Here is a 26189-nt window from a genome sequence, read left to right on the forward strand (position 1 = left end):
GGGAGATCTTAAAAGCTAATGAACTTACAATGTGTATATTCTCAAAAGGAGCAATTTCAATTACTATCTAAGTATCTTTATGTGTTTTAGAAATACAGTATTTTTCTATGTCTTTAGATCTCTACTAAATGTGTTTCATAGGATTTTCAAAATACCGCCAAATGATTTGCTTATTTGCTACTATAAAGATAAAGCAAATTAATGTCTTAGTTAAGAATAAAGGTTCTTTAATCAATAAACTAAATTATAGTATGAATACCGATGCAGCACAAACACAAAATTTGTTAGGAAACATGCAGATGTCTGTTTTGTGTGGTGTGGTGGCAAATTGAGGTTAAGGCTATAACTATTAAGTCGCTGATGAGAATTGTCATATTCAGCCTACATATTTCTGGCTCCTCACTTGAGAAAAAAAATACTGAAGCCAATAATTAGAAAAATTCCTTCCTCTTAATAAAGTCTTCTACTGCCTTTTATTTGTTTATTTTTAAAATATCTTATTTAAATTCAATTTGCCAACATATAGTCTAACACCCAGTTCTACTACCTTCTAAACAATATAATGATTTAAGGTCTAGTCTAAAATGTCATGGTGGTCATCACTGAAGTCAATTTTACTGCTGCGAAAACGTAATTTCTATGCTGTTGTTTTTGTCATTTCTGAGTTTTGAAGCTCATTTACTTTCTTCTAGGGTGAACCTGGAGAAGCAGGGAACCCGGGGCCTCCTGGGGAAGCAGGCACAGGCGTAAGTGCTAGCTTATTGTCCATACAGGGTGTTAACAGTTTGAGAATTCCTTTTAGAGTCTTTTAAACTAGTAACTTAAATCCTAGCTGTAATTCAGTTATTTACTTTTCCTTTCCAACCCATTAAGAATAATCACAAATGCAGAGCCTTTTCATTTAATAATTTTGCATATCCTGTGTATATTTTGCTCTACATAGAAAGTGAAAAACAAATGACATTTGCCTAAGTTAGAGCATTAAAACTATAAGCCGTGTATACATTTTTTTTGGTGGACTGTTCATAAAAGGAGCAAACCCTGCTAAATCAAATAAGCATTTATGAATTGAATTAAGATTGTATTCATTCTAATTTTGTTTGATTTTAACTTGGACTGAATTTGACCACCAGGAAACATTTGGCAATGTCTGGAGACATTTTTGGTTGTCACACTTGGAGGAATGTCACACTTGATGTCACACACAGGGATCAAATTAGTAGAGACCAAATGCCGTTAAACATCTTGCAATGCATAAGACAGCCCCCCACAGCAGAGTTGCTGATCCAATATGCTGTGAGGCTAAGAAATTCTGATTTAAAGCTTATAAGATAATCATTCTTTTTCTTATGTTGTTGTAGGGCCCCAAAGGGGAAAGAGGAGAGAAAGGAGAGGCTGGCCCACCTGGTGCTGCTGGACCTCCTGGTGCCAAGGGACCACCAGGTGACGATGGCCCTAAGGGTAACCCGGTAAGTGAGCTTGGTCCCCTTTGAAGTGACAACTATGTCAAAGCCACTCAGCTTTTACATAGAAAGGTTAGAAATCATAAAACTCTGGCCCATAGCTGGTGAAGCTGACTTTTCATCATTTCATATATCCATAAGCATTATCCATTAATTTCATTTTAAAAAATTTCTAGCAGAAGGGAAATATTCTCATTTGGTTTTGCCATAACCTAGCTCTTAAGAACATCAGAATATCATGACTTTATAAAAAATATTTTTATTTATCTTCTTTCTTCTAAAAACATCATTCCAGGGTCCTGTTGGTTTTCCTGGTGATCCCGGTCCTCCTGGAGAACCTGGCCCTGCAGTAAGTATTACGGGAAAATAAGGGAACTATTTTGACGGGGAGGTTCCCAGTGTCTCTACTATTAATAAAGAAAATTCTCGGTGACTTAAGTGGATCCCCCAAAAATAGAAAGGAAAAGAAAATGTAAACTGCAATCACAACTACAACAATAAAATCCATATAGCTGAAAACAATTAGATCTATGTTGCATGATTATTTTCTTCATTTGGGTCAGTTTTCCACACTTTGCTGCGTTGTACTATCTAAGTAGCAGCATTACTATGATTTCAAAGTTACAGCATCTTTGTTTTTATTTCAGGCTCTCCTAAGATGTAAATCCTATCTCCAGTTGTGCCATATTTGTTCATGTGCAGGCATACACTGGCCTTGTATACTAATTACATCCTTTTCCTTTTCTTATATGAACAGCATACTGTATTTTAAATTTGATGGGGTGTGATTTTCACAAATCTTTATTGAAAGAGTGAGAGATATACCACAATACTTAAAATAGAGCTGAACAATTTTTGTAATACTTTTATTTGTCCATTTAGTAATAATTTATCTCAAGGACTCAGAGAGTATATCATACATTTTTGTTTTAATAAAAATGAGCTCATAGTGAGAAATATATGGGATCACTTTCTATTGCCCATTACAGGGTCAAGATGGTGTTGGTGGTGACAAGGGTGAAGATGGAGATCCTGGTCAACCGGTAAGTAAGCACACTATTTTTATTAGATCTTTACATAGTCTCAAGACATTTTAAAGAAATAATCAGAGTTTCAAAAACATAACTATATGAGTACATGTTTTTCTGAAAGGATTATAAGTTATATTTGAATTTCAATTTAAAGTCAAACTTACATGGAGTTTGTTACTTGATGTGATTTAAGAAATATAAGCACCTTTGTGATAAAAAAAAGTAATAATAGCATACTAATTATTTTATCATACTATATCAAATATAACTATTTGTATTAAATAAAAATATTTTTAAAAAACACAAATAAGACTGAAATTAAGACAGCCATGTTATCAGCCTATCATTAGTGTGATTGTACTTCAGTTACTAACCTAAACAAATTCAGCATTGTACTGGACTACATTTCTATTCTACTCTTTTTTTTTTTAAGATTTTATTTATTTTTTCATGAGAGACAGAGAGAGAGAGAGGCAGAGACACAGGCAGAGGGAGAAGCAGGCTCCATGTAGGAAGCCCGACATGGGACTCGACCCCGAGTCTCCAGGATCATACCCTGGGCTGAAGGCGGCACTAAACCGCTGAGCCACAGAGGCTGCCCTCTATTCTTTTTTTAATTTGAGAATGACTGAGTAGGGGCTTTAAGCACTTATGGTTATTTAGGGAGAGGTAAAGGAAGGCACTAACTTAAGTAGGGGCCAAAGACAAATCACAACCCTAACATAACTTTGTCTCTGGTACCATCCCCACTGAATATTTGTAGGCTTATTCTGTGTAGATAGGACTTATGGGTTATATCCTAACGTGCTGAGTACTCCTTGGCGTAGAAATGCTACTTCTAAAAAAAAAAATAAAAAAAAAAAAAAAAAAAAAAAAAAAAAAGAAATGCTACTTCTGTACCAGAAGAAATTTAGAAGTAATTATTCTATGGTTTCACAAATATATTTGATAAGAGTACAGTTATTCATCATATGATTCAGTTCGTTAGTAGGTCTACTAGCTGCTTGTCAGATATGTTAGCACTTTTTAAAAGAACAGTTGAAGAAGAAGAAATTTGATTCACTTTCTTCCAGCTCTGGAAGAGTTTGCCATCTGAATGTACAGACTCTAATTATGGATATATAGAGAATGTTTAGGTATTTGGAACAGAAATGAGATTATCCAGGAAAGGTAGATAAGGGGAGAAGAAAGAAGCGTAGTTTCAGTCCAGGTGTGGAAAAATGCTATGAACCATAAAACAATTCTCAATTACTTAAAAGGTACTTTTTACATTTTCAAGGGTCCTCCTGGCCCATCTGGTGAGGCTGGCCCACCAGGTCCTCCTGGAAAAAGGGTAAGTTTTTGAAATTCTTTATTTGAAACATCCACTCATTATCTACTGTGTATAAACATTTGTTTAATATTTGTAAGCTGTAGGCAGTACATTACAATGATGCTGAAAGTTGTAAGTCATGGAGAACAGGGTAATTTCTTTTGTTTGTCAAAATTCTTATTAAAATAGAACACACATGGACAGATTTAATCTGTCACAATGAACAGTAGTTTCCCACTCCTCTGAGCTGAGGTCTCCCTCTGTATGAATGTAGGCTGTTATAAAAGACGTATGGAATCCTGAACTCCCACTCTTGGTGGGCTACAGGAAGATGAGATGCTGAAGTCTAGCACTGGCTAAAACCGTTGTAAAAACCTAAATGCAAGCATCAATAGAAAGAGCACAGGACTCAGTTACCATGTGGTGTTAGCTTGCTTTCACATGGTCCAGCTTCTCTGGTTTGGAAACATGGCAGGATTTCAACAAAAGAGGACAGTAAAATAGAAATAAATAGATCTTGTTCAAAATATTGGCTCCAGGGGATCTTGGGAGATTTACTTCAACTGCCTTTTTCTTAAGATTGTACTATTTTCACTATAAAACTCTGTTGACCTGCCTCTTGCAGCACTTACATCAATGTACATTGTTCTTCTGCACCACCTTTGGTCTATTTTGTGACCTACCAGCAAACAAAATATGTGGTAAACATCAAAATATATTTCTTAGGTTCATTCTCCTTTCAGTAATCCTAAGGCACAGAATACCTGGGATCACTGTTGTTTTCTAATTTTTTTAGATTTTAATTCAATTAGGCAATATGTAGCACATCATTAGTTTCAGATGTAGTATATTAGTTTCAGTTATTCATCAGTTGCATATACACCCAGCTTTCTAATGGTAGTTTGTTTTAGGTGGATTTGCATACTATGCATCCTCATATACATACTGTATGAACAGATTTTAATTTTGTCCCTCAGCACTATAAATTTGAGTTAATATTTATAAGCATTTGTCTTTACCAGAAATGAATTTAGTTTATATTAAACATCATCTCTGAATACAGTTTTCTCTTCACTGACCAAGTGCTTTTTTTTTCCTTCCTCCTTCCCCCTTCTTCTTACATTCTAACAATATTCTAGTTTATGTGCTGCTGAAGTGACCACAGATTCTGGCAATATTCTAAATAATATTATTATTTTTGCTTTGTTTTGTTTTGTTATTGGCAACGCCAAAGCATGGCCTGGGTGGGAAAAAAATACATTACAAAACAACCATTGGGCTGTTATTCTTAGAAAGTAATTACAAAGTGTAACATGATTTTTGAGATCTCTTGCTTACTTTTGCCTGCAGTCTGAATGCCATTAAAACTTTCTAGATGGATGAGTAGATGATAATAAACCTTCCTAATAGAATATTGATCAGAATGTTGCAAGTGGCAGTGATACTGAGAAACAAGATTCTAACTGTTATTGAACAAGTAGGAAAATTAAGTTGTCATTTGTAGTACACGAGCATTCTGTCGTGTATTTGTAATACTGGGGAAAAATGTACATTTCCTCAAGGCACTTGAATATTGTACAGTTTGTGTCAATAAACCATGGAATTTTAATACAAGTTATCATTATAGCCTTTAGAAACCAAGAGCTAGTTCCATGCTCTTATATTGAAAAAATTTTAGAGATCACTAAAATAATTTAAACATTATGAAATGCACAAAATGTACCTTTTAAATGGAATTTTAAAGACTTCAGCTCATATTGCCAGTGGAAAGTCCATGATAAAAAATTAAAATCATCAGTATTAACCGGTAGAAATACAGAAAAAAAACTATCTGTATATTTTTATATATATATATATACACACACCATGTAATGCATATATGTTCTTATCATACACAAGTTATTATGTTTGTGCATATATTCTTATTAAATATTCTTTCTATCCCTATACCTGTATGCGTGAATGTGAATGGTCAAAAATAAAGAACTAGAAGGAAACACCCCTTCCACATTTACCCAACACTACGATTCAGATCAGAGATGACATTCTTAGAAAAGCCTTCCCTACTGTCAAACTAGAACATGCCTACTTCATCTTTGCATATTTTATAAAGTACTGTCTTTGTTAATTTTGATGTCCATCTTCATAACTAAACTTCATGAACTCCTTAGGATTTCATGTTTTTTTTGTTTTTGTTTTTGTATTCTCCATGCACAGAACATTTCTGGCATGTAAAGACAACTTAAATATTTTTTACATGAATGGAAGAATAGACAAATTATAGAATAATACTGCAAAATGTGAATAGTGGAGAGAGACTTATGCTTTGTATTTTATATGAAGTATACTTCTCATGATGAAGAAAATCCATGTAACAGTGGCTACTGGTAGAGATTTTAATGGGGAGGCCCATTTTATTTTCTCATGTTTTAGGAGTCATTTTCCAATCAGAACACTCATTAGTTCATGAAAGTACAGTAAGTGTAATGTTTGCTAGGTTAAGTCCTTGATCATCTGTTTACGTAGATATATGAAAAATAAATGACTAAAACAAGAGTTTGTCCATATGCATTAATTTTTTTCTGTTCTCCTAGAAAAAGTGTGTTTTTCTGTTTCCATCCCAGTCTTTCTTAAAAAAAGAATCTGTGCCATCTGGAAAAAAATATAAGTAAATGAAATTGGGAAAAATGAGATAAAGAACAGAGAAAATCCATTTAATATGGATTTCTACCATGACAGATATAGGCATTCATTCAAAGAGGGAAGAAATTCTTTTGGGATGGAGAAACTCTATTTGAATCACAGTTTTGTGTTTGTGTTGTAGTTTACTTGTATTTAAATTATCTAGGCTCTTCAAACTTGGATTTTCTTTTCTTCCTCACAGTAAAAGCAATATTTGTGTTACAATTTTAGACAGCCAATGACTTGCTTATTTGTAAAGCTAGATGTTTATAAATTTTCTATTCTATATGTCCAGCTGTGTAAATGCAATTCTTTGGAAAGACTCCGTATCTCTATGCCACTAGTTTAAGGAAAAACCTTAATAGAATAAGGAAAAGCTCATTGTTCAGCTGAATCTCATAATTTCTATTTCCAAAATCATAATCATTATGGTTGTTTAGGTTTGCATATGTTATTATTTCAAACATCACACCAAAATAATTTATGACAACTTTTTAACACTGGGAATTATTTGAAACTGATGCTTCTATACCAAAATCCTCTCGCATAGTAGCAGAAAATTAAAAAGAAGCACTTAAGTTTTAAGCATGTATTATTGTTAACATAATGCTGCTGCCTCAGGAGACTGCTTCAGAATTTGTACATTTCTTCCTTTGGGTTGAGGCACAATGTGTGTCTAATCATATATGGCATTACAGTGATGATATTGAGAAAATAATGACCAAGGCTATATTCATTGATTCTCTCTGAGATAAATGAGTTCACAGAATGCTCTGAGTTTGATGAAGTGCTTGATACTCATTTCAATGTGGTTTTAAAAGACCAGACCGTATGAAAGACTAGCATGTGCTCACCATTAGCATATTAATATGGCATCTGAAAGAAAGTCATTCTCCTGCCTCACCTTATTTTTGCCAATTAACACCACCTCTCCAACCTCCAACCTCAATCACAGTTGTTGATTGTGAGTACAATGCATTGCAAAAATTGAAGTAAACAGATGGAAAACAAGAGAGACTGGGGGAAAATGAAATGTAATTTTTTAGAGATCATGGAGTTTCTTATTTAGACTGTACTTCTGTTTGAACTTGTGCAGAAAATTTCAACACTAGATTGAATTTTAATGCTTGTTAAGTAATAATAAAAGATTCAGTTAATTAATGGAAGTGAAATATCTTATTTTATATTTTATAATTATTTTAAATTGTAAATTTTATGTTTTAGAATAAATTATTACAAATATATATTGGGGGTAGCTTTATAAGCTAAAAGCATTCTTATTGTACAGGTACAATAGAATGCGCCCTTTTTTGTTGATTTGAAAGATACTAAGAAATGGCATAAGTGATGATCCAGTGTAATTAATAGAAATAAAATTTAGATATACCGAGAATTATAATGTCTTAGCTTGAAAAATTCATTATTTCTTTGATACCTTGGATGTTATATTATGTACTATAAATGATTCTTTTCTCATTTTGCTATAAGATTTAGAAATGTCATGTTATATTTCACAGATGATTATGCAAATGCATGAAGGAAATATGAGTATCAGATTTCAAAATCTGATTATATATTACAGGATTATATTATATCTCATTTTTTAGCCAACTCAAAATTTTCCAGTTAAAATAAGTAGTTTCAAACATGGAATTTATATTTTTCAGGTATTATAGACAGAATGGGTAGAAAAAGTAATTTGTTGACATGGTGCCTACAAATGTAGTTTGAGAGACTATTTTCTTTGACCTGACTCTTAGGTTGCCAACATGGTGAAAAATATAGGTAAAATGCTTTAATGTATAAAAGAATATCTAATAATTTTAGTAATGATAGTAACGATAGCCAATGTTTGCTCAAATTTTTTTAAATATCCCAGGCACTGTTATACGCCATTTACATTTCTCAATTCATTGAGTTCTTATGACAACTCTGGGAAATAGCTCCTATTGTTCTCCACTTTTTGCATAGAAGTAAACTGAAGCGCTGCCATGGTGTATAACTTCCTAAAGATCACAAAGCTAATTAGTGGCAGAGCCAGGATTTGAAGTCAGGCAGTCTAAGTCCAGGCTTTATGCTCTTAAAGCACCAGATTCCATATCTGTATTTGATACTACTACACTGGAAAGCTTGAAAGATACTTTTACACATGTTATCTCATTTAAATTTAACAACAGTTCTGTAGCAAGAGAATTTTTCTTGGTAATATTTTAACAGATGAAAGAACTGAAGTTTGGGAATACCAATAAATTGTAAAAAATCAAAAAGCCAATGAAAAAAGAACTAAAGAGAACTGGGTTGACAGATATCTTACAAAAATACAAATATGGTCGAGAAGCAATATTATGAATAGCTTTAAACAGATTAATAATTAGCATCTCTGCATAGCAATCTATGCAGCTCTGCAAAAGTTAGGCAAACACCAGAATATCTCATAAGCTTTTGGATAACATATGGAGTGTGAAGATTTTTTTTTTTCCTCTCTGGCTCTAATATTAGGTTTTAAAAAGTAATAACTATTTTTATGTAACTTATTTATGTGAATTGCATAGTTCAGGAAAATGAAAATTTCTGCTGATAGTCAAGATTTTAAATGTTGTGCTGCCCTAGTTTGAAGATGATCCTATAAGAATGCATAACATATGGATGCTCTAAGATTGTGAAAGGAGCCAATCTTGAACCACACTTTAGGATGGAAGTGCAATCTGATAGATGCACTTAGATCCTAATTCTACAACATAATACATGATACCTGAGAATTTAAAATACTAAGGTGACTAAGTCATCAGTTTCTTAAAAAAAATTATCTTGACTGTTTCTTTACACTGACATGATGTGCTTATCTGTCAATCTGTGCTTAATTTATTTTTAATATTTTAAATGAAAGTTTTTATATAAAAGGGTTTTGATTTTTTTTTTCTCATCATGCTTTAAACTAAATAGCTATAGACAACCACAGTTTGTCAGAATTTGTTTTGTTTGTTAGAATTCTGTTACAAATTAAGCCGGAGTAGTTGTGAGCAATTCCTCAGTTATATTATTTTTATATGCAATATATATTTTAAGTGTAATTTTATGTTTATAGGGTCCTCCTGGAGCTGCAGGTGCAGAGGGAAGACAAGGTGAAAAAGGTGCTAAGGTAAAATACATGTTTGAATGGCTTATGCATAAATTGAACAACATCTATTGCAATACTTTTAATAATATGAAACTATCTTTCCTCATTATTAATGCATTCACATATTTTTTCTTCTAACAGGGAGAAGCAGGTGCTGAGGGTCCTCCTGGAAAAACTGGTCCAGTCGGTCCCCAGGGACCTGCCGGAAAGCCTGGGCCAGAGGGTCTTCGGGGCATCCCTGGCCCAGTGGTGAGCATCTGTGCTAAACGATGTCATTTGAAAATATTTTATTTCCAAAAAAATTAAGAATGAAAAGGTTTACGCCAGCATTGTTTCAGGAGGTATTTTGTGGATGTTTTATGGGAATTCATTAAATCTTATGCAATAATTAAAGTCAGATACTCTTAAGATATTTAGATATGTCATTTATTTAATAAGTTCAAGGTGAAATTCCAACACAGAAAGGCAGAATAGAAAACTAAATCCTATGAACTTAAGATGTTCGGTTTTTATACATGCATCCATATAGACATACACAAAATAGAGAGATTGAAAATTGCTTATAACATACCATAGATATTCCCCATGTGATGTTTGCTTTCTTTCTTTTTGTATTTCCAAAATTGAAAGAAAAAATGTATGTATCCTTTTGTTAATTAAAAAAAAATCAATTGTTTCTTTTCCATAGGGAGAACAAGGTCTCCCTGGAGCCGCAGGCCAGGATGGGCCTCCTGGTCCTATGGTGAGTATGATCTTTTCTGTTATTTAGAAAGGGAGAATTCATGAAACAAATTTATTTATAAGCAAGAATTTCTGAAGTTTTATGTTATAAATTAGCTTATACTTTGTCCAACATTCAAGGAAGTGCATTACTTAGATCTAAAAAGACGAAAGTAATCCTGATCGGTTATTTGGAAAATGTGCCATTTGATCAAATCTTTCCTTTCGTATGTCCTTTGGATAAAAAAAAAAAAAAAAAAAAATTTCCACTCTGAATAAAATGCCACTAATAGCCTCGCCAGTTCTTTTCTAAATGTGGACAGTTCCCCCAAATGCATGCAATTACACTTAGTTTCCTGGCACTTCATTTAAAAGAATGACATTGGCACAGGCATATAGTGATTCCTTCACCAAATAAATTGTTCTCTTCAATGAGTCATACATGCTGGAAGATAAAACATTAACCTCCATTAGTTAAGAAAGGCATCATTACTACAACTGAAGCTTGGTTACTATCATAAACCCTGTGTGCAAACATGCTTGAGATATGCAACAGAGCATTTAGTTGACCAGCACACTGTGTATGGGATGGGAGTGTATTATAGGTGCCAAGGCTATCTTTGCAACTGAATTTTGGCATAGGTGAGAAACCAAGTCTTGACTTTAATATCATTGTTTTCTGGGTGACAGATTCTATTTTATGATAGAGGTATTTGAAATTCATTGTCCAGAAATGGTTGCCTGTAAAGGGATTAATCAAAATAGTCAATAATGCATACCATTATGCACGTGGGATGCAAGTTGGTTCAAAAAGTCGAATGCTTCTGTAGATCAATTCATATTTTACAGAAGTACCTCTTATCATGAATATATTAATTACCTCAAAGATGCATTCTCAGAAAGCCATCAAAACTAGGATTCAGGCGCACCTGGGTGGCTCATTCGGTTGAGCATCTTCCTTCAGCTCAGGTCTTGATCCTGAGGTCCTGGGATCTGAGTCCCATATCTGATTCCCTGCTCCACAGGGAGCCTGCTTCTCCCTTTCCCTCTGCCTCTGCCTCTGCCTTTCTCTGTGTGTGTGTCTGTCTCTCATGAATAAATTTTAAAAATCGTTTTTAAAAAATATTTATTAAAAAAACCCCGGGGATTCATAATCTTATTTATTGAGGAGAAATTTTGGCCGTTCCTTTTAGTAAAAATGCCACAAAATATACCAAGTATTTCATATTACAAGAGACTTTTTTTTAAAACTTTCACTGAAAAGTTAAATAGCATTTATTTTAGTATGAGGATAAAAGTCACCAAATTTTGAATGACCGTAATCAGGAGATTATCAAATCTGTACATGACCCGATCAGCATAGGCACAGGGCCCTGGTTGAAGCAAAGTGGGCTTCAAGTCTGTGCCACTATTTAGGGAATATTCTCCTTAGATATGGTAAGTTCCTAATTCTAGAGTCAGAGTCTGGAAAAAATAATAATTCGCCTTAATGTCACCTTAAAATTTGCCAGAGATTTTTTTCTTGTTATTTCAGATTTTCCAATAAGTATTCTGACCTTTATCCAGATGAAATTAAAAAAAAAAGGAAACATCATACTGGAGATTTCCTTCAGATAATATTAAAAATAAAACCATCAGATGTATCACCTGATTCCAGCTTGTAAAAGTTTATATTTTTGACCCTTAGGTAAATGTGAGTTTACAGAGCAAGGGACAGAACATCTCAAACTCAAACCCTTTTAGGCAGAGTGAAGTGAAAAGCATCAGATTTAGCAATATGAGTGCCATGCCTTTCTCTGGCTACTTGTTTTATCAGAGAGCACTTATAATGTGAATATATTGGAGCTTTTTCATAGCATCCATTAGTTTGACGATATCTAATTTTAATGAAAATGCTAGTTGATCCTCATGAAGTGAGGATGAGCAGAGAAACCATGCTTTTTATGGCAATTCAATGAGCTTTTCAACTCAGCCAAGAAAAATTTATTTTAGTAGGCAGTTTTTGATCATGGTTATTGGTTAAGGTCTTTGGCTCTCAAGCCAAGCTCCCTGGTTTCAAAAACAAACACTACTACTTACTTGCTGGATGGCTTTAGGAAAGCTATTTATTTTCTTTTTAAGCTTTAGGTTTCTCATCTGTAAAATTAAAATACCAATAGCATCTATCTCTTGGGAAGTAATGAAATTTAAATGAATTAAATGAGATATTAATATCTTCTACCTCATTAGGGTTCTTATGTTAATTAAATAAGTTATATGTAAAACACTTAGACCATTCATTGGTACCAGGTGCATCAAATAAAGAATGATTAATTGAATGAAATACTGTTTTGAAAAATAAACAATTTCATATTCTTAGTGAAAAGTAACTAAAGTTGGGATGCCTGGCTTGCTCAGTCCGTAGAATATTGTTGATATTGGTGTCATGAGCCCCATATTGGGGGTAGAGTTTACTTTAAAAAAAAGTAACTAAATTTGACCTCATTCATGCATACATACATATCATCAATAAACTTGTTTGAAAGACACTGACGATTAAAGCAAATGAAAAGGACTAACAAATTATGCTGACTTACAGCAGTTAGAGTCTAAGGTAAGTAAGTAAGTACTATAATAGAATTAAGCAAAGAATGCTAAATATATTCAGAGCAAGATTGTTAAAATGCCATCTCCTCTGGGGACCTTTCCCTCATCAGGAATATGGTAAGTTTACTAAAGAAGGAAAAGAGAGGTTTAAAGGTGGTTGGAAGGCTTAAAAAAATGTGGGAGGTAAAAGTAAGAGGTTTCAAAACTCATACAAATTTGAATTAGTCTCTGAAATTAATCCACGTGAAATTCATCTGAATATTCTCTCCATAATGTGTTTTTCCTCATTATAATTATAAATGTATTCACACCCACATCCAAGTCTACACATGCTTCAGAAGCCTGTTTATCACTGCATTTCTGCAGCTACCCATTGGGTCTCTTTTCCCCTTCCCGAAGTTGCCTGAAACTTCCTGCTGTAGGGTCCACTAGTCAGACAAAACCACAACATTCCCCTTTCCCCAACTTTTATATACAACTTAGCTGTCAACTTACTGAACTTTCATTGCTCCAGACAGGCAGCTAACTAACTAGACAATTGCACTCTATCTAACAGAGCAGTTAGCAGTATGGGTGCCATTCCTTTTCCTGTGGCTTTTTGTTTTTATTAGAGAATATTTTTATGCTTGCTTATAAACTTACTGTACTTATAAAGGTATTTTATATATAATCATGTTAACCTTTGGAGTGGAAATTCTTTGGGGTGAGAGTGAAACAGATGTTTTAAAACTTTTTAAAAAGGGGCAGGGCACCTGGGTAGCTCAGTGGTTGAACCTCTCTGCCTTTGGCTCAGGTTCTGAGGTCCTGGGATCGAGTCCCACATCGGGCTCCCTATAGGGAGCCTCCTTCTTCCTCTGCTTATGTCTCTACCTCTCTCTCTGTGACTCTCATGAAAATATAAATAAAACCTTAAGAATAAATAAATATAACAAAACTTTTAAAATGATATGTGTTTTCCCACCTGTAATGTAATCGTCTCTACTAGAGTTAGATATGGTAAAGTATTTATTTTTCACTTTAAAAGACATTTCTCATGGTAAAAATTAAACTCCTATATATGCACAAATTTTATGTACCTGTATATTTAGAATCACCATATGGAACTGAGGATAAATACTACATAGGGGAGCTAACAGAAGGCCGAGGACAATGATGATATAATATAAAGAATAATAAAAGGTTTTTAAAAATTGAATAAAATTTTTGAGTAGTCAACATGAAAAAGAGATGAAATTTTCCATACTATAATCATGCATGCCTTCTTTTACACATACCAATAAATAAAACAGATGATAGCATAATTTTCCAAACCATCAGGGCCTGAAAAAATGGTAGGATGGATTACTGAATTGCAGTTTCTGATTTTTTATGCTATATTTGAACTATCTGTAGACAAGATTGAGATGTGTAGCATTCCATAATGATTAACCAGGTTCAAACAACAAAGCATTTGCTTTTCACCAAATTAAAAATTATTTCACAATATTACATTCTAAATAAAGTGCAGGATTTACAGTTTCTTTAAACTTCAATGCACTAGAGTTTTGAGATGCATATCAAAGCAAACATTCTGTAAAGCATAATACTGCAGGGGTAAATGTTTGATTGTGTATTCTAGACACTTAAGAATGTATCATCCCTGTTTTCCTTTTCACTTTATTACTTATGAATTATGCATTTCCCTGGGGTTTTCCAATTTACAATATCCTAAATAGGAAATAGAAAATATGTACTTGGAATAACATTTTTATATGCAGAATTGATATTTCTGATATGTTCCAAGTTCAGAGGGTTATTTATAACTGCTATCAATATCATAACTTCACCAATTTCTATTTCCAACTGATGAAAATGATAAGAAACTGATTTTGCCTGATAAATCCGTCCTCAGATAAAGTTTGCAAGTTCATAAGAAATTCTTAGCTTAGAGGAATTAGTCCTCATTTCCTCGAACTCTTTTATATACATTTATAGAAATGATTTAAAATGCAGTATAAACACAAATAATGTCTAGTGTATTTCTCATTACGCCTGAGTAATTAGACTTCCAGTATTTCTTCTCCTTCCTCCTCCTCTTCCTTTTCCTCCTTCTCTCCACCTCCTCCTCCTTCTCTTTTTTTTCCCCATTTTAGTTTATACTATTAAAATGTGGTGAGAAAGCTGAGAACTATTTGTGACAATTCAAAAATGAAAGTTAATAATTTATATTATACTTCACTGTCTATATAGTACTTTTGTAGGTCTGATTTTTCTTCCATTATTAGAATACTATGACAGTTATTACATATTACCTTCTTAAATGAAACTCAGAAATAGTAAGTAATATATCTAAGATCACCCAACTAATATGTGGTTAGATTTAAGACTCTGAGTGAAGCAGTGATTAGGATATTGTTGTCCAGCAAGCAACATCCTTAGCAATTCTCTCACAGAGACCAAAATTTCTGTAATATATTACATGCCTAAGAAAGTTTGAATGTAAAATGAGACATGAAGAAAGTCTGGCCTGTACATAGTTTTACATTTTCAGTCTAGAGAATGTATTTACTTTTAATTTACATATGTCAGTTTAACCAATATTCTTAAAAGATTTCTGCTACTGCTACAAGTATATGGTTCCTTCATGCAGTTATATTTTTATTAAAACTATTTTTTCTTACTATTCTATGCTACCTTGTTGTAACATATAGAATCTTTTGCATTTATCCTGATGGTGACGTGGTCTCAAGAAATTATTTGAGTGTTTCCACTAATCATTGATATTATCCTTTTAAAATGTGCTGTTGGGCAACATTATTTCCCTAATTGATGATTCATCATACATTTCTGATACGATCAGAAAATAATAAATATGAAATATATTCTCTTAATTTAAAAATTATTGAACTAGTAGAACCAAATAGGTAATGCTCATATTTTAACATATATGAGATCTTTTATACGCTTCTGATTTGAATATTGATTTAACCCGATCTGGGACCTACTGCCACAGAGCCATATCTCCCAAACAGTAATGAGTTATCAAATCTATGAAACAGATTGCTGGTCTCTTAACTTCAGAATTTCAGATTCAGATGGTCTGAATGAAACCCAAGAATTTGCTTTTCTAATAAAAAGTTCACAGAGAATGCTAATGCTACTGGTCTAAGGACCACACTTTGAGGTTCACTATGATAGGGTGTGAGTAAATAAGATAAAAGTCCAGTTTTCAAACCCAGCCCTAGAACATACTTGGAAGTATATTTGGTAATAAGTGAAAGGATTTAAAGGGGAAAGGAGAGAAAATGAGTGGGAAATATCAGAGAGGGAGACAGAACGTGAGAGACTCCTAACTCTGGAAAATGAACAAGGGTTAGTGGAAGAAGAGGTAGGTGGGGGGATGGGGTGAGTGGGTGACAGACACTGAGGGGGGCACATGACGGGATGAGCACTGGAAGTTATATTATATGTATAACCATACTATATGTTGACAACATATAGTATGTATCCATACTATATGTTGGCAAATCGAACTCCAATAAAAAATACATTCTCAAAAAAAAAAAATACATTCTCAAAAAAAACACCTTGGTAATTTCTTTGTCATCTACATTTTGGCTGTCAGGTTTTGAACAAAGTAGCATGATTATTTTACACAAAAGAAGGTCTAAGGTGAATTAAAATAAATTTCTGTCTGAGGATTAATTATTTTCTCCTTAGTAGAAAAATATTATTAGGCACATTTAAAATTGCATGTATTTTCTATGAAAATAATTTGAATCTATTGTTAATGGAATGATGTAGGGAAATTGTTCACTTTTATATCAATACTTACAGAATTTCAAATTAATTCAGGAATTAAAACAAATATAATTATATATAATAATAGTCCAAAATACTGTTGTTACACAGTACTAATTGTACTAGCCACATTCTAACTTTCCCCTGATGACCAGAAATTCAGTTTAAGATGTAGATGTGAGAAATTAAGGAGTGGAAAAGGCTCATCTATTCAATCTCATGAAACAGGAATCATAATCCTCAATTTACAGATGAGATAACTGCAGCTTTTTTTGGTTAGCTAATTTAAATTGCTAATAGGAGACACGGGCTTCTGTCCTAAATTTATCCTATCCTGAGCCCATACTTTTTATATTACATCATATAACTTGGATCAGATCCATGGCTCTTCATACTTTAAATTCACAAAAATGTTGGACTGGGACTTACATGCTCCTCTCACATTGAAGATTCTAAGTGTCTGGATAGAAAGGAAAAAAAATTACTCATGGTAGCCTTGAAGAAGATACAACAAAAAGTGAACACTCATGGTATAGTGTGGTAAAAGTCAAAGCCTTTTGTTTTCTAAGTGCCATGTTAAAAATAGTTACTGAAATTATAATTCTGAAATTCAATTCAATATAAATAGAGAAACTGTAGAAATATTTTGCTTTGTTTTTCTGGATGCCTCACTATTGCAGGTAGTAGTGACCTACATTCTGTAGCATTATCTTGACTTGGATTTCATCAATCACACCCTTACTATCCATCCTTTAGTGTCAGTTACATTTCTTCTGACAGAATCTCTAGCCTGCAGAGTTTCATTTGTCATTAATTTCACAAGAAGGGTCATATTTTGTGATGCCTTTGATATGGAATACACTGACTTTTATATAAAAACGTTTGTTAGGGACTCCTGGTGGCTCAGCGGGTGAGCGTCTGCCTGTGGTTCAGGGCAGTCCCACGTTGGGCTCCCTGCGTGGGGCCTGCTTCTCCCTCTGTCTGTGTCCCTGCCTCTCTGTGTGTGTCTCATGAATAAATAAATAAAATCTTAAAAAAAATTGTTAAAAAGTCATCAATATGAATAATTCCATGGGTAGGGGTCAGGACTGAGTAAGTTGAAGTCATGCCATGATTTTCATCAAAATATAATTCAGCATAAATGAGTAAATGTCTTATCATTGGACCATAAAAAAGGTTAAATTAGTAAAATAAAGATGATTATATGAAAAAACCAATTGCCTTATTATTAAATTTACAGGTCATTTAGATAAAAGATTGTTCAGGAATTACAGTTTAAAATACCATCTTGGGAGTTTGATTAGGAAAAGTAGTTACCAAAAGTCAGATGAGTGTTAAAAATTTACTGAGTTTTTTTTTTAATTTTACAGGAAATACTGTAATGTATTTGAGCTTAGCACAGAAATATTTGGTTGATTTGATGTATAATTTGGAAATCACTTCCAAAATTAGGGTATTTAAAAATCTATCCTCCATTTTCGATTTAAAGACCATATAAACCATGTCTTATTCCTAATTTCATATTTATGTAGTCAAACCTATTGATACTATGCTTTATAACTATAATTAAATATTAAGCCATGGAATTTTAAATAAGCAAATTTATTTAGAATCCTGAAAAATAAACACTAATCATTATTATTTTTGAAAACTGTCAGATTACCAAAGCCAAACATTCCCTGTGGAGAGTAATGATCCTCTAACTCATACCTACTCTATATATGTTTATTATTTCTCATTATTTAGGGACCTCCTGGCTTACCTGGTCTCAAAGGTGACCCCGGCTCCAAGGGTGAGAAGGTGAGAATAAAAGCACAAGTTTTTACAATTTTGACATCCTAATAGTAGAGACAATAACTTTGTGGATATAGATCACTCAAAAGGAAATTTCAGTGAATATCTTTGTCCTTCTAACCAAGGAAAAAGCTGTCAATCCTCTGTTTCCCAGATGAATTTAGAGAAGAGAAAATATACAAAGTCATAGTGAAAAATGTATCAGAATTCAGTGTTATATTTTTTCAATGTCCCCTTGTAGGAACCATACGGAGAAAGCATATGGTTATACTAAAATAACCCTTCAGAAAATAAACAGATGGAATAACAAAATGTCCACTTTTATGTTTTTAAACATGAAAATAAAAAATTTAAACTAGAATACCTTTGAAATAATAACTTGATTTTCCAGAATGTACGCTGAGTTGCACCAAATAATGAAAGAAAATAAGCCTTTTTAGAATGCCACTAAAGTTTCTGGATTATTTTTAATCTCTAAATGTCTCTGAAAAACTACAAAGTCTCAAGAGTAAAAATCATTTCATATAAAATATGGTGCTTATTAAAATAATGTCAGTTTATTTCATCAATATTATATATGGTCATTATTAGTCTCTTAGTTGAGAGAATTCTTTTTAAGTAAATGAAACACTGAAAATATTTTCAGAAAGCATTTTGTTCCCTAATACTCCTCCTCACTGATAAAAATCTCACTTAAGCAGTAAATGATCCTGTTAGGTAAGAGGAAAGCAGGTTCTTAATCCAAATATCCTTCAGAAAGGGTTAAATTTTTTATCTTTTTCTTTTACTTTTAGGTTTCATAAATTTAGCATGTAATTATTTTATGACTATAATAGATGATTGTAATTTACATATTGTTAAATTTCTTTTCTCTGCCTTTTAAAGGGACATCCTGGTTTAATTGGCCTGATTGGACCTCCAGGAGAACAAGGTGAAAAAGGTGACAGAGGACTCCCTGGAACTCAGGGATCTCCAGGAGCAAAGGGGGATGGAGTGAGTAAAGATATAAATTATTCTCCTACTCCTTTCCAGTTGTACTCACATACACACACACACACACACACACCTGCACACATTCCATTAAACGTGACCAACGAGGTGATTTAAAGCATCTTTAACCTCTTTAAGTCAATGGTGTTTTCAAAAAGAGGTTTACTTAACCTTAAGGTAATAAATTAATAATATGAGAAGTTAGAAATCATAAAAACTACAGTTCAACAGTTAATTACACAAAAATTTAGTGAATCCCCAAAACATACAAATCATTCTGAAGCTGCTTTATACCTATAAAGGTATAGACACTGAAGCACATGGGAAAAAACAGATTATCTTGAAAAGTTATTTGTTAGATTCAGAGTGGAAAGTTTTAGGTTATTCTTACATATTCTTGCATAATCTAAAGTTTGCAGTGTATGCTGTTATGCAAAACATGAAATAGAATAGCTGAGGAAAGCTCTAATTTGGATGATTTTTTCTACAGGGAATTCCAGGTCCTGCTGGTCCCATAGGTCCACCTGGTCCTCCAGGCTTACCAGTAAGTGCAAGACGAAATAATTTTTTAATGTAAACTTACAAATATACTGAAGTCATAAATTCTCCAGATATTTTATCTGTACTTTTGCCTTTGCATTTTTTCTAGGGTCCTCAAGGTCCAAAGGGAACCAAAGGCTCTGCTGTAAGTACTTTTGCCTTTGGACTTTTATTTTTTGGGGGAAGACCACTCAAATGCCTTGTTCTCTATTTATCTTGTTCCTTTTTGTTTTCCTAAAAGGGACCTGCCGGCCAGAAGGGTGACAGTGGTCTTCCAGGGCCTCCAGGACCTCCGGTAAGTGCAGAGTAACAAGAGTAATGTTCTGGCAATTAGCACCCTGAGACTGCCAATGAATTATCTGAATTTATAAGAAGGGTGAAAAAAAAAGACATTTTGTCAAATGTCTTTGTGCTGATTTTTCTAGGAAATAGCAACTAGATTAATTACATGATCAGGTTCACATGCCAATATTTTTCTTTCGATTGAATGAAAAGATACATTAACTACATATTATGATAATCTTGTTTTTATTTGTTTCTGAAGAATATTATATCCTTTCTTATGTCACATTTTTGTGAAAGCAATTGATTATATGCCACAAAGATGCATATATGTCTGACCACACAGGAATAAAGACAAAAGTTTAGAAAATTGACATTTTTTTCCTACTAAATATAATGATCATCCTAAAAGCAACAATAATTTCTAATATTTATTAATGCGGACTTTTTCCAGTCTTCACGTAACTACTAAGTGATAGATTTGCTTTGCTAGGGCTGCCGTAATAGGCACCACAAACAAGGTGGCTTAAATTATAGAAATGCATTGTCCAACAGTTCTCGAGGCCACAAGTCCTAATTCAAACTATGGGAAGCATCCGCTCCTTCCAAGGTCTTGGAGGAAGGTCTGTTCCATGACCCTCTCCTTGGCTCATAGATGGCTGTCTTCTGTCTTTTCCCATCATCTTCTGTCTATGTGGGTCTCTATTCCCAAATTTCCTCCTTTTATAAGGTTATGACTGATAAGGATGCCCTTATATTTACTTAATTAATTATATCTACAGTAATCCCATTTCAAAATAAGGTCTTACTTTAAGGTACAGGGGCTTAGGACTTCTACATATGAATTTTGTGGGGCATAGTTTTACTCTTGCAAATTCAAGTCTGGCTGTATTTTTTAAGTTTTTAAAATTTATACAATGTTAACTTCTATTTGAAACAAGTTAATGTGTATTAACTTGTGTATTATTAAGAGCTTAATGTTTCATAATATAAATTATTATCAAGCACAATAGACAACTCATTAGGTAGCATAATAACTTTACAATGATATTTTAATCTTCAGAGACTAAAACCTAGTTGCAGAGATAGGACACGTAAATGAGGATTAATTAATAAATGAGAAAGTAGCATACATATGTCCACACCAGTCTGTGCTACATTACTTATATAGAAAAAAGGTCGAGAAATTATCTGATTTGTATCTACCTCATATGCTCACTAGATTCTTTAGAATAGAATTTACACAGTTTCTACATAAATATTTATATATGTATATGTGTATAGAAAACATTGAAAATAGGAAACACATTGAAAAGCTAAATTAGCTAAGTTTCTCCTAACAATAACATAACCAGTAATAATTATACAGAATATTTTACCTTAAGAAGCAATTACATGCACGTTATCTCTTTCACAGGGTCCACCTGGGGAAGTCATTCAGCCTTTACCAATCTTGTCACCCAAGAAAACAAGAAGACATGCTGAAAACATGCAAGCAGATGCAGGGGATAATATTCTTGATTACTCGGATGGAATGGAGGAAATATTTGGTTCCCTCAATTCCCTGAAACAAGACATCGAGCATATGAAGTTTCCAATGGGTACTCAGACTAACCCAGCCCGAACTTGCAAAGACCTGCAACTCAGCCATCCTGACTTCCCAGATGGTATGTTAATAATACATGACACAGCAAGTGTACTGAACCTCTACGTTATGAAGGTGCATTGTCAGCTCATTAATTCTAGTTAAATGTTTAATATAGAATCTCAATAAAACTAAAGCAGATGATTTAATTCCAATCTTGTAGACAGAAAAAGTCATTTACACTGTGCAATTCAAGATCTGCTTCAGAGAATCCTTGCCTGTTACATAAGGTTTCATTAAATTATGACAAGATCTTTTTGGATGATTATGGATAACATAAATGCATTTTCCATGTAATAACTATGATAGAAGGGGCTTTATGTGTCCGTGCATGTACACATTAATGTATAATTATTTATATCCTATAATCTAACTTATTTTACATTGATATGAGTAAAGTTAACATGATTAAGAGCATACTGCATCATATTTGACCCATTAGTTTAGCAATGATTTGTTGAACAGACTGAGAATTAGGATAGCTTGGGGCAAAAATTTATGTCATTGATCCACAAATAATTGGAACTATGAACAATTTATTTGTAATAATAAGGATAATTTATTATACCTACCATTTAACACAAACTTTTACATACCCATCCTGAGAAAGCAAGAGTTTCAAGTATCCTGAATTAGCTAATAAACTCTCACAATTACATACCTAACAAGGGACAGATTTTATGTGATCTTAAATCTCCCATTTTATGTGGAAATATTTTGTCATTCTTTTTACTTTTAGGACAATAATTTTGCACTGTCAATCATACAAGAATGTTATAACCGAGATCTAAATAACTCAGTTCAGAGAGAAAAGTTCAATGTGATTCAGAAACAGTCACCACCATAAAAGAAGAATATCATAAAATCTTCCTATCTTATTCAAGAATAGCCTGTTAAAACTAAAACAGGCTAAAACTATTAAGGATTTCATAGAAACTGATATCCAAGTTCTTCAAGTTTATAGTATGTATATTTGAGAAATGCAAGTTTAATTCAGTAGTAATTCAGTGATTTATAAGAATGATTCAGACTTCTCATTTCGCTAAGATAGTCATACATAATTGAAATTCTATTGTGAAAGATTACAACATGTACTGAGTTATAAGACAACATATAATGACTTAGAACCTGAGAAGTCAAGAAAAAGTTTTGTAAATTTTGGGAATGGGAAGTTCACCATGGGCTACAGTTCCCTGTGGTTTCCTCATAAATAAACTAGCATTAGTAATTCTTCAATGTGTTAATTAATTGTGATTAAATATTAATTAATTAAATGTCAATCAATTAATCAAATATTAATTAATTAATTAACAGCCAGGCACTGTTCTTCGGACAGAGATTCACAGATACACAGAAGGAATAATGCCCTTGAGCTGCTGTTATCAAATGATAGAGACAGGAAAAAGCACAAGTATCAATAATAGCATATTATGACAGGTACTGTGAAAAAATGAGTATTTAGGTAAGCAAAGGATGATTCCATTTTGGATATATAGGGTGTTAATATCTGATGAGGTGACATTTAAGCTGAAACTTTTAAGGAGGTAGCCAGTCATGCAAAGAATTAAAAGGGTATTACAGGCAGAGGATATAGGTAAAGCTTTGAAGAAGACAAGATCTTGGTGTCTTCAAGGAACTGAAAAATCTCTATGGCTAAACAGTAGTAAGCAAAGTGGAAAATTACTTGAAGTAATTTGGAGGGAAGTGAGGTGGAATCAAAGGAAACTTGATTAATCTAGTCAAGAAATTATGATGACTTGATTTAGAGATCTGACAGTAAAAGCAGGAAATGAATAAGTTAGAGATAAGTTGTACATGGTACCAATAGTACACTGAATTTATTGGACGATGAAGGTGTCTTAGTAATTAGGTTATTATTGTGTTTTTGAAGAAAATTTAATGACAATATTAACTGAATAAATCAAGGTAAAAATACCACAGAATTTGAAATTACATATTTCTAAAAACCATAAGATATATCAAACAGTAAGAGTGGTTATCCTGGTTTGTGAAATCCTGGATGATCTTTAACTTTTTTTGTATATTTTATTCCTGAGAATTTCAGTTCATTCCAGACGTGAATCTATAAATGATGCAATCAGAAAAAAATGTAAATGATTTTGTTAAATAAATGTTTCAAGTGATCTGACATATAGTAGAAGCTAATTGACTATAAGAGTACTTTCCCTGTTTATATACAGTAGTACTAAAAGGCAAAGCAGATTGGTTTTGGATTTTCAAGAGTTCTAGTACTAAGCAGTTAGAGATTTCAGAATGTTAAAAGTTAATAACCAGTAGATTCACATAATTCAGACTAATATTTAAAATGAAATGACAGGGATCCCTGGGTGGCGCAGTGGTTTAGCGCCTGCCTTTGGCCCAGGGCGCGATCCTGGAGACCTGGGATCGAATCCCACGTCGGGCTCCCGGTGCATGGAGCCTGCTTCTCCCTCTGCCTGTGTCTCTGCCTCTCTCTCTCTCTCTCACTGTGTGCCTATCATAAATAAATAAAATAAAATAAAATAAAATAAAATAAAATAAAATAAAATAAAATAAAATAAAATAAATGACAGCATAAAAAATGGTTAAGAGGGAACCAAAGTATGTGTACCAGTACTGTCTCCCAATAGTTGTTGGTGTATTGTCAATTATTTTTAAATAATTTTATGTTATTTCTACTACTTACCATCTTTACTCATCTAACAATAAATTAATGGTCATAGTCATCCACATGATAAAATTTGCCCTGTACCACAGGATAATGACTTTAATAGAAAACTACATTTAAATATATCAAATGGACCTTCTTTTTAAAATCTAATTCAAAGGGAATTAGAATTTCTCTTGTAGTAAAATATTCTTTACTACAAGAAGTTTGTGCTATAAAGTAATGCAAAAGTACGATTGAAGCTAAGTAGATACTATCACCTCCATTGTTGCAGATGAATAAACCAAGGGAAAATATAGTGATTATTATACTCCGACCACTTAAGTAGTAATACATGTGAGATTTAGGGTTAAGTTTATCTGATTCCATTATCCATGCAATTTATTATGATGGGTAAATTGAATGTTAATATTTGAGGAGGTGGCATTTAAGCTGAAATCTAAAAATAACAGATGTGCTAGGAACAAGTGTGTTCCACAAGAGTTTATGGGCAAAGCTTTGATTCAGAGAAGATAAAGGGTCACTCTTTAACTATTCAAACACATACCTCAATATGACAAAAAGCATAAAAGTGATTCTCATGGGAGAAGATCCATCAATATTAATTTTTCTTTCTCTGATAAAATTTGATACTTAATGCAATTGACTTTTTATATAAATGTATTTGTATATGACATATTTTTTCCTACTTCTAGGTGAATATTGGATTGACCCAAACCAAGGTTGCTCAGGAGATTCCTTCAAAGTTTACTGTAATTTCACATCTGGTGGTGAGACTTGCATTTATCCAGACAAAAAATCTGAAGGAGTAAGTACCAGTCTGTTTTGGTGGTGACTGTTGACAGTTCTTGCCATGTTTTTGCAATATTGAACTAAACAGGAAAATTATACTGTCATATTTTCATTTATCTGCTTTTCTTACAGGGTAATTAGAACATTTCATTTGCATAAACATGAATAAGACACCAAAGTGATGCACAGAGTTAACAAATACTTCTCTCCTTTATTTTTTACCCAGATGTATTCTTTATGCACCTGCTTGTGCTCTAAAATTCTATGGCTTTCCATGACACAGCACAGCTGATTCCCAAATTTTAGTGCATGCATAGTATTCTTCATTCCACTTACCATGAGATAGAACTCACAGCTGTATATGATATTCAAAATACACAATTTATAATCTCTTACATAAAATAAGAGCACTGTCTGCATTTGCGTAGTTTTAATTTTTTTGCATAGTTTTACAATATTTAGTCCCTTCAAAAACATCTCTTGATTTTCACCCAACAGTATCAATATATTTGAGTTCTATCTTTAAAGCTATAAAGGTAAACTACTAATATAGGGAAAGATTTTTTCCCCTAGCCTAATTATATTCTCCAACTATTTTCTGGTGGTAAATGTTGTCTTTGATTGTAATCTTTTAATAAATGACATTCTTCTTAGTAAATGGTATGGGTATAGAGAGGCAAAGAAAGTCCTTAAGGCAAGACAAGTAGCTTTAGGTGTGGCTAATCTCTTCAGGAAAGAAGTTAAATTTGTGAGAAAAGGATGGGTAGTAGGGGCAGGAGACAAAGC

At 33.0% G+C, this 26189-nt stretch overlaps 1 protein-coding gene across 4 annotated transcripts in view; it reads left to right on the forward strand.

Moving 5' to 3' along the window:
- COL11A1 (collagen type XI alpha 1 chain) overlaps window positions 1-26189 on the forward strand; it is a 197086-nt gene that overhangs the window by 164848 nt on the left and 6049 nt on the right. For all 4 annotated transcript variants that reach the window (XM_072754482.1, XM_072754481.1, XM_072754483.1 and 1 more), the window contains 15 exons: window positions 693-746; window positions 1362-1469; window positions 1759-1812; window positions 2453-2506; window positions 3774-3827; window positions 9574-9627; window positions 9748-9855; window positions 10295-10348; window positions 18439-18492; window positions 19372-19479; window positions 19967-20020; window positions 20126-20161; window positions 20258-20311; window positions 21716-21965; window positions 25307-25419. In XM_072754482.1, coding sequence (XP_072610583.1) covers window positions 693-746; window positions 1362-1469; window positions 1759-1812; window positions 2453-2506; window positions 3774-3827; window positions 9574-9627; window positions 9748-9855; window positions 10295-10348; window positions 18439-18492; window positions 19372-19479; window positions 19967-20020; window positions 20126-20161; window positions 20258-20311; window positions 21716-21965; window positions 25307-25419 — 1209 coding nt within the window. The remainder of the gene's footprint in view (window positions 1-692; window positions 747-1361; window positions 1470-1758; window positions 1813-2452; window positions 2507-3773; window positions 3828-9573; window positions 9628-9747; window positions 9856-10294; window positions 10349-18438; window positions 18493-19371; window positions 19480-19966; window positions 20021-20125; window positions 20162-20257; window positions 20312-21715; window positions 21966-25306; window positions 25420-26189) is intronic.

Source organism: Vulpes vulpes, chromosome 3, assembly GCF_048418805.1.
Source record: "Vulpes vulpes isolate BD-2025 chromosome 3, VulVul3, whole genome shotgun sequence".
Classification (NCBI taxonomy): Eukaryota; Metazoa; Chordata; class Mammalia; order Carnivora; family Canidae; genus Vulpes; species Vulpes vulpes.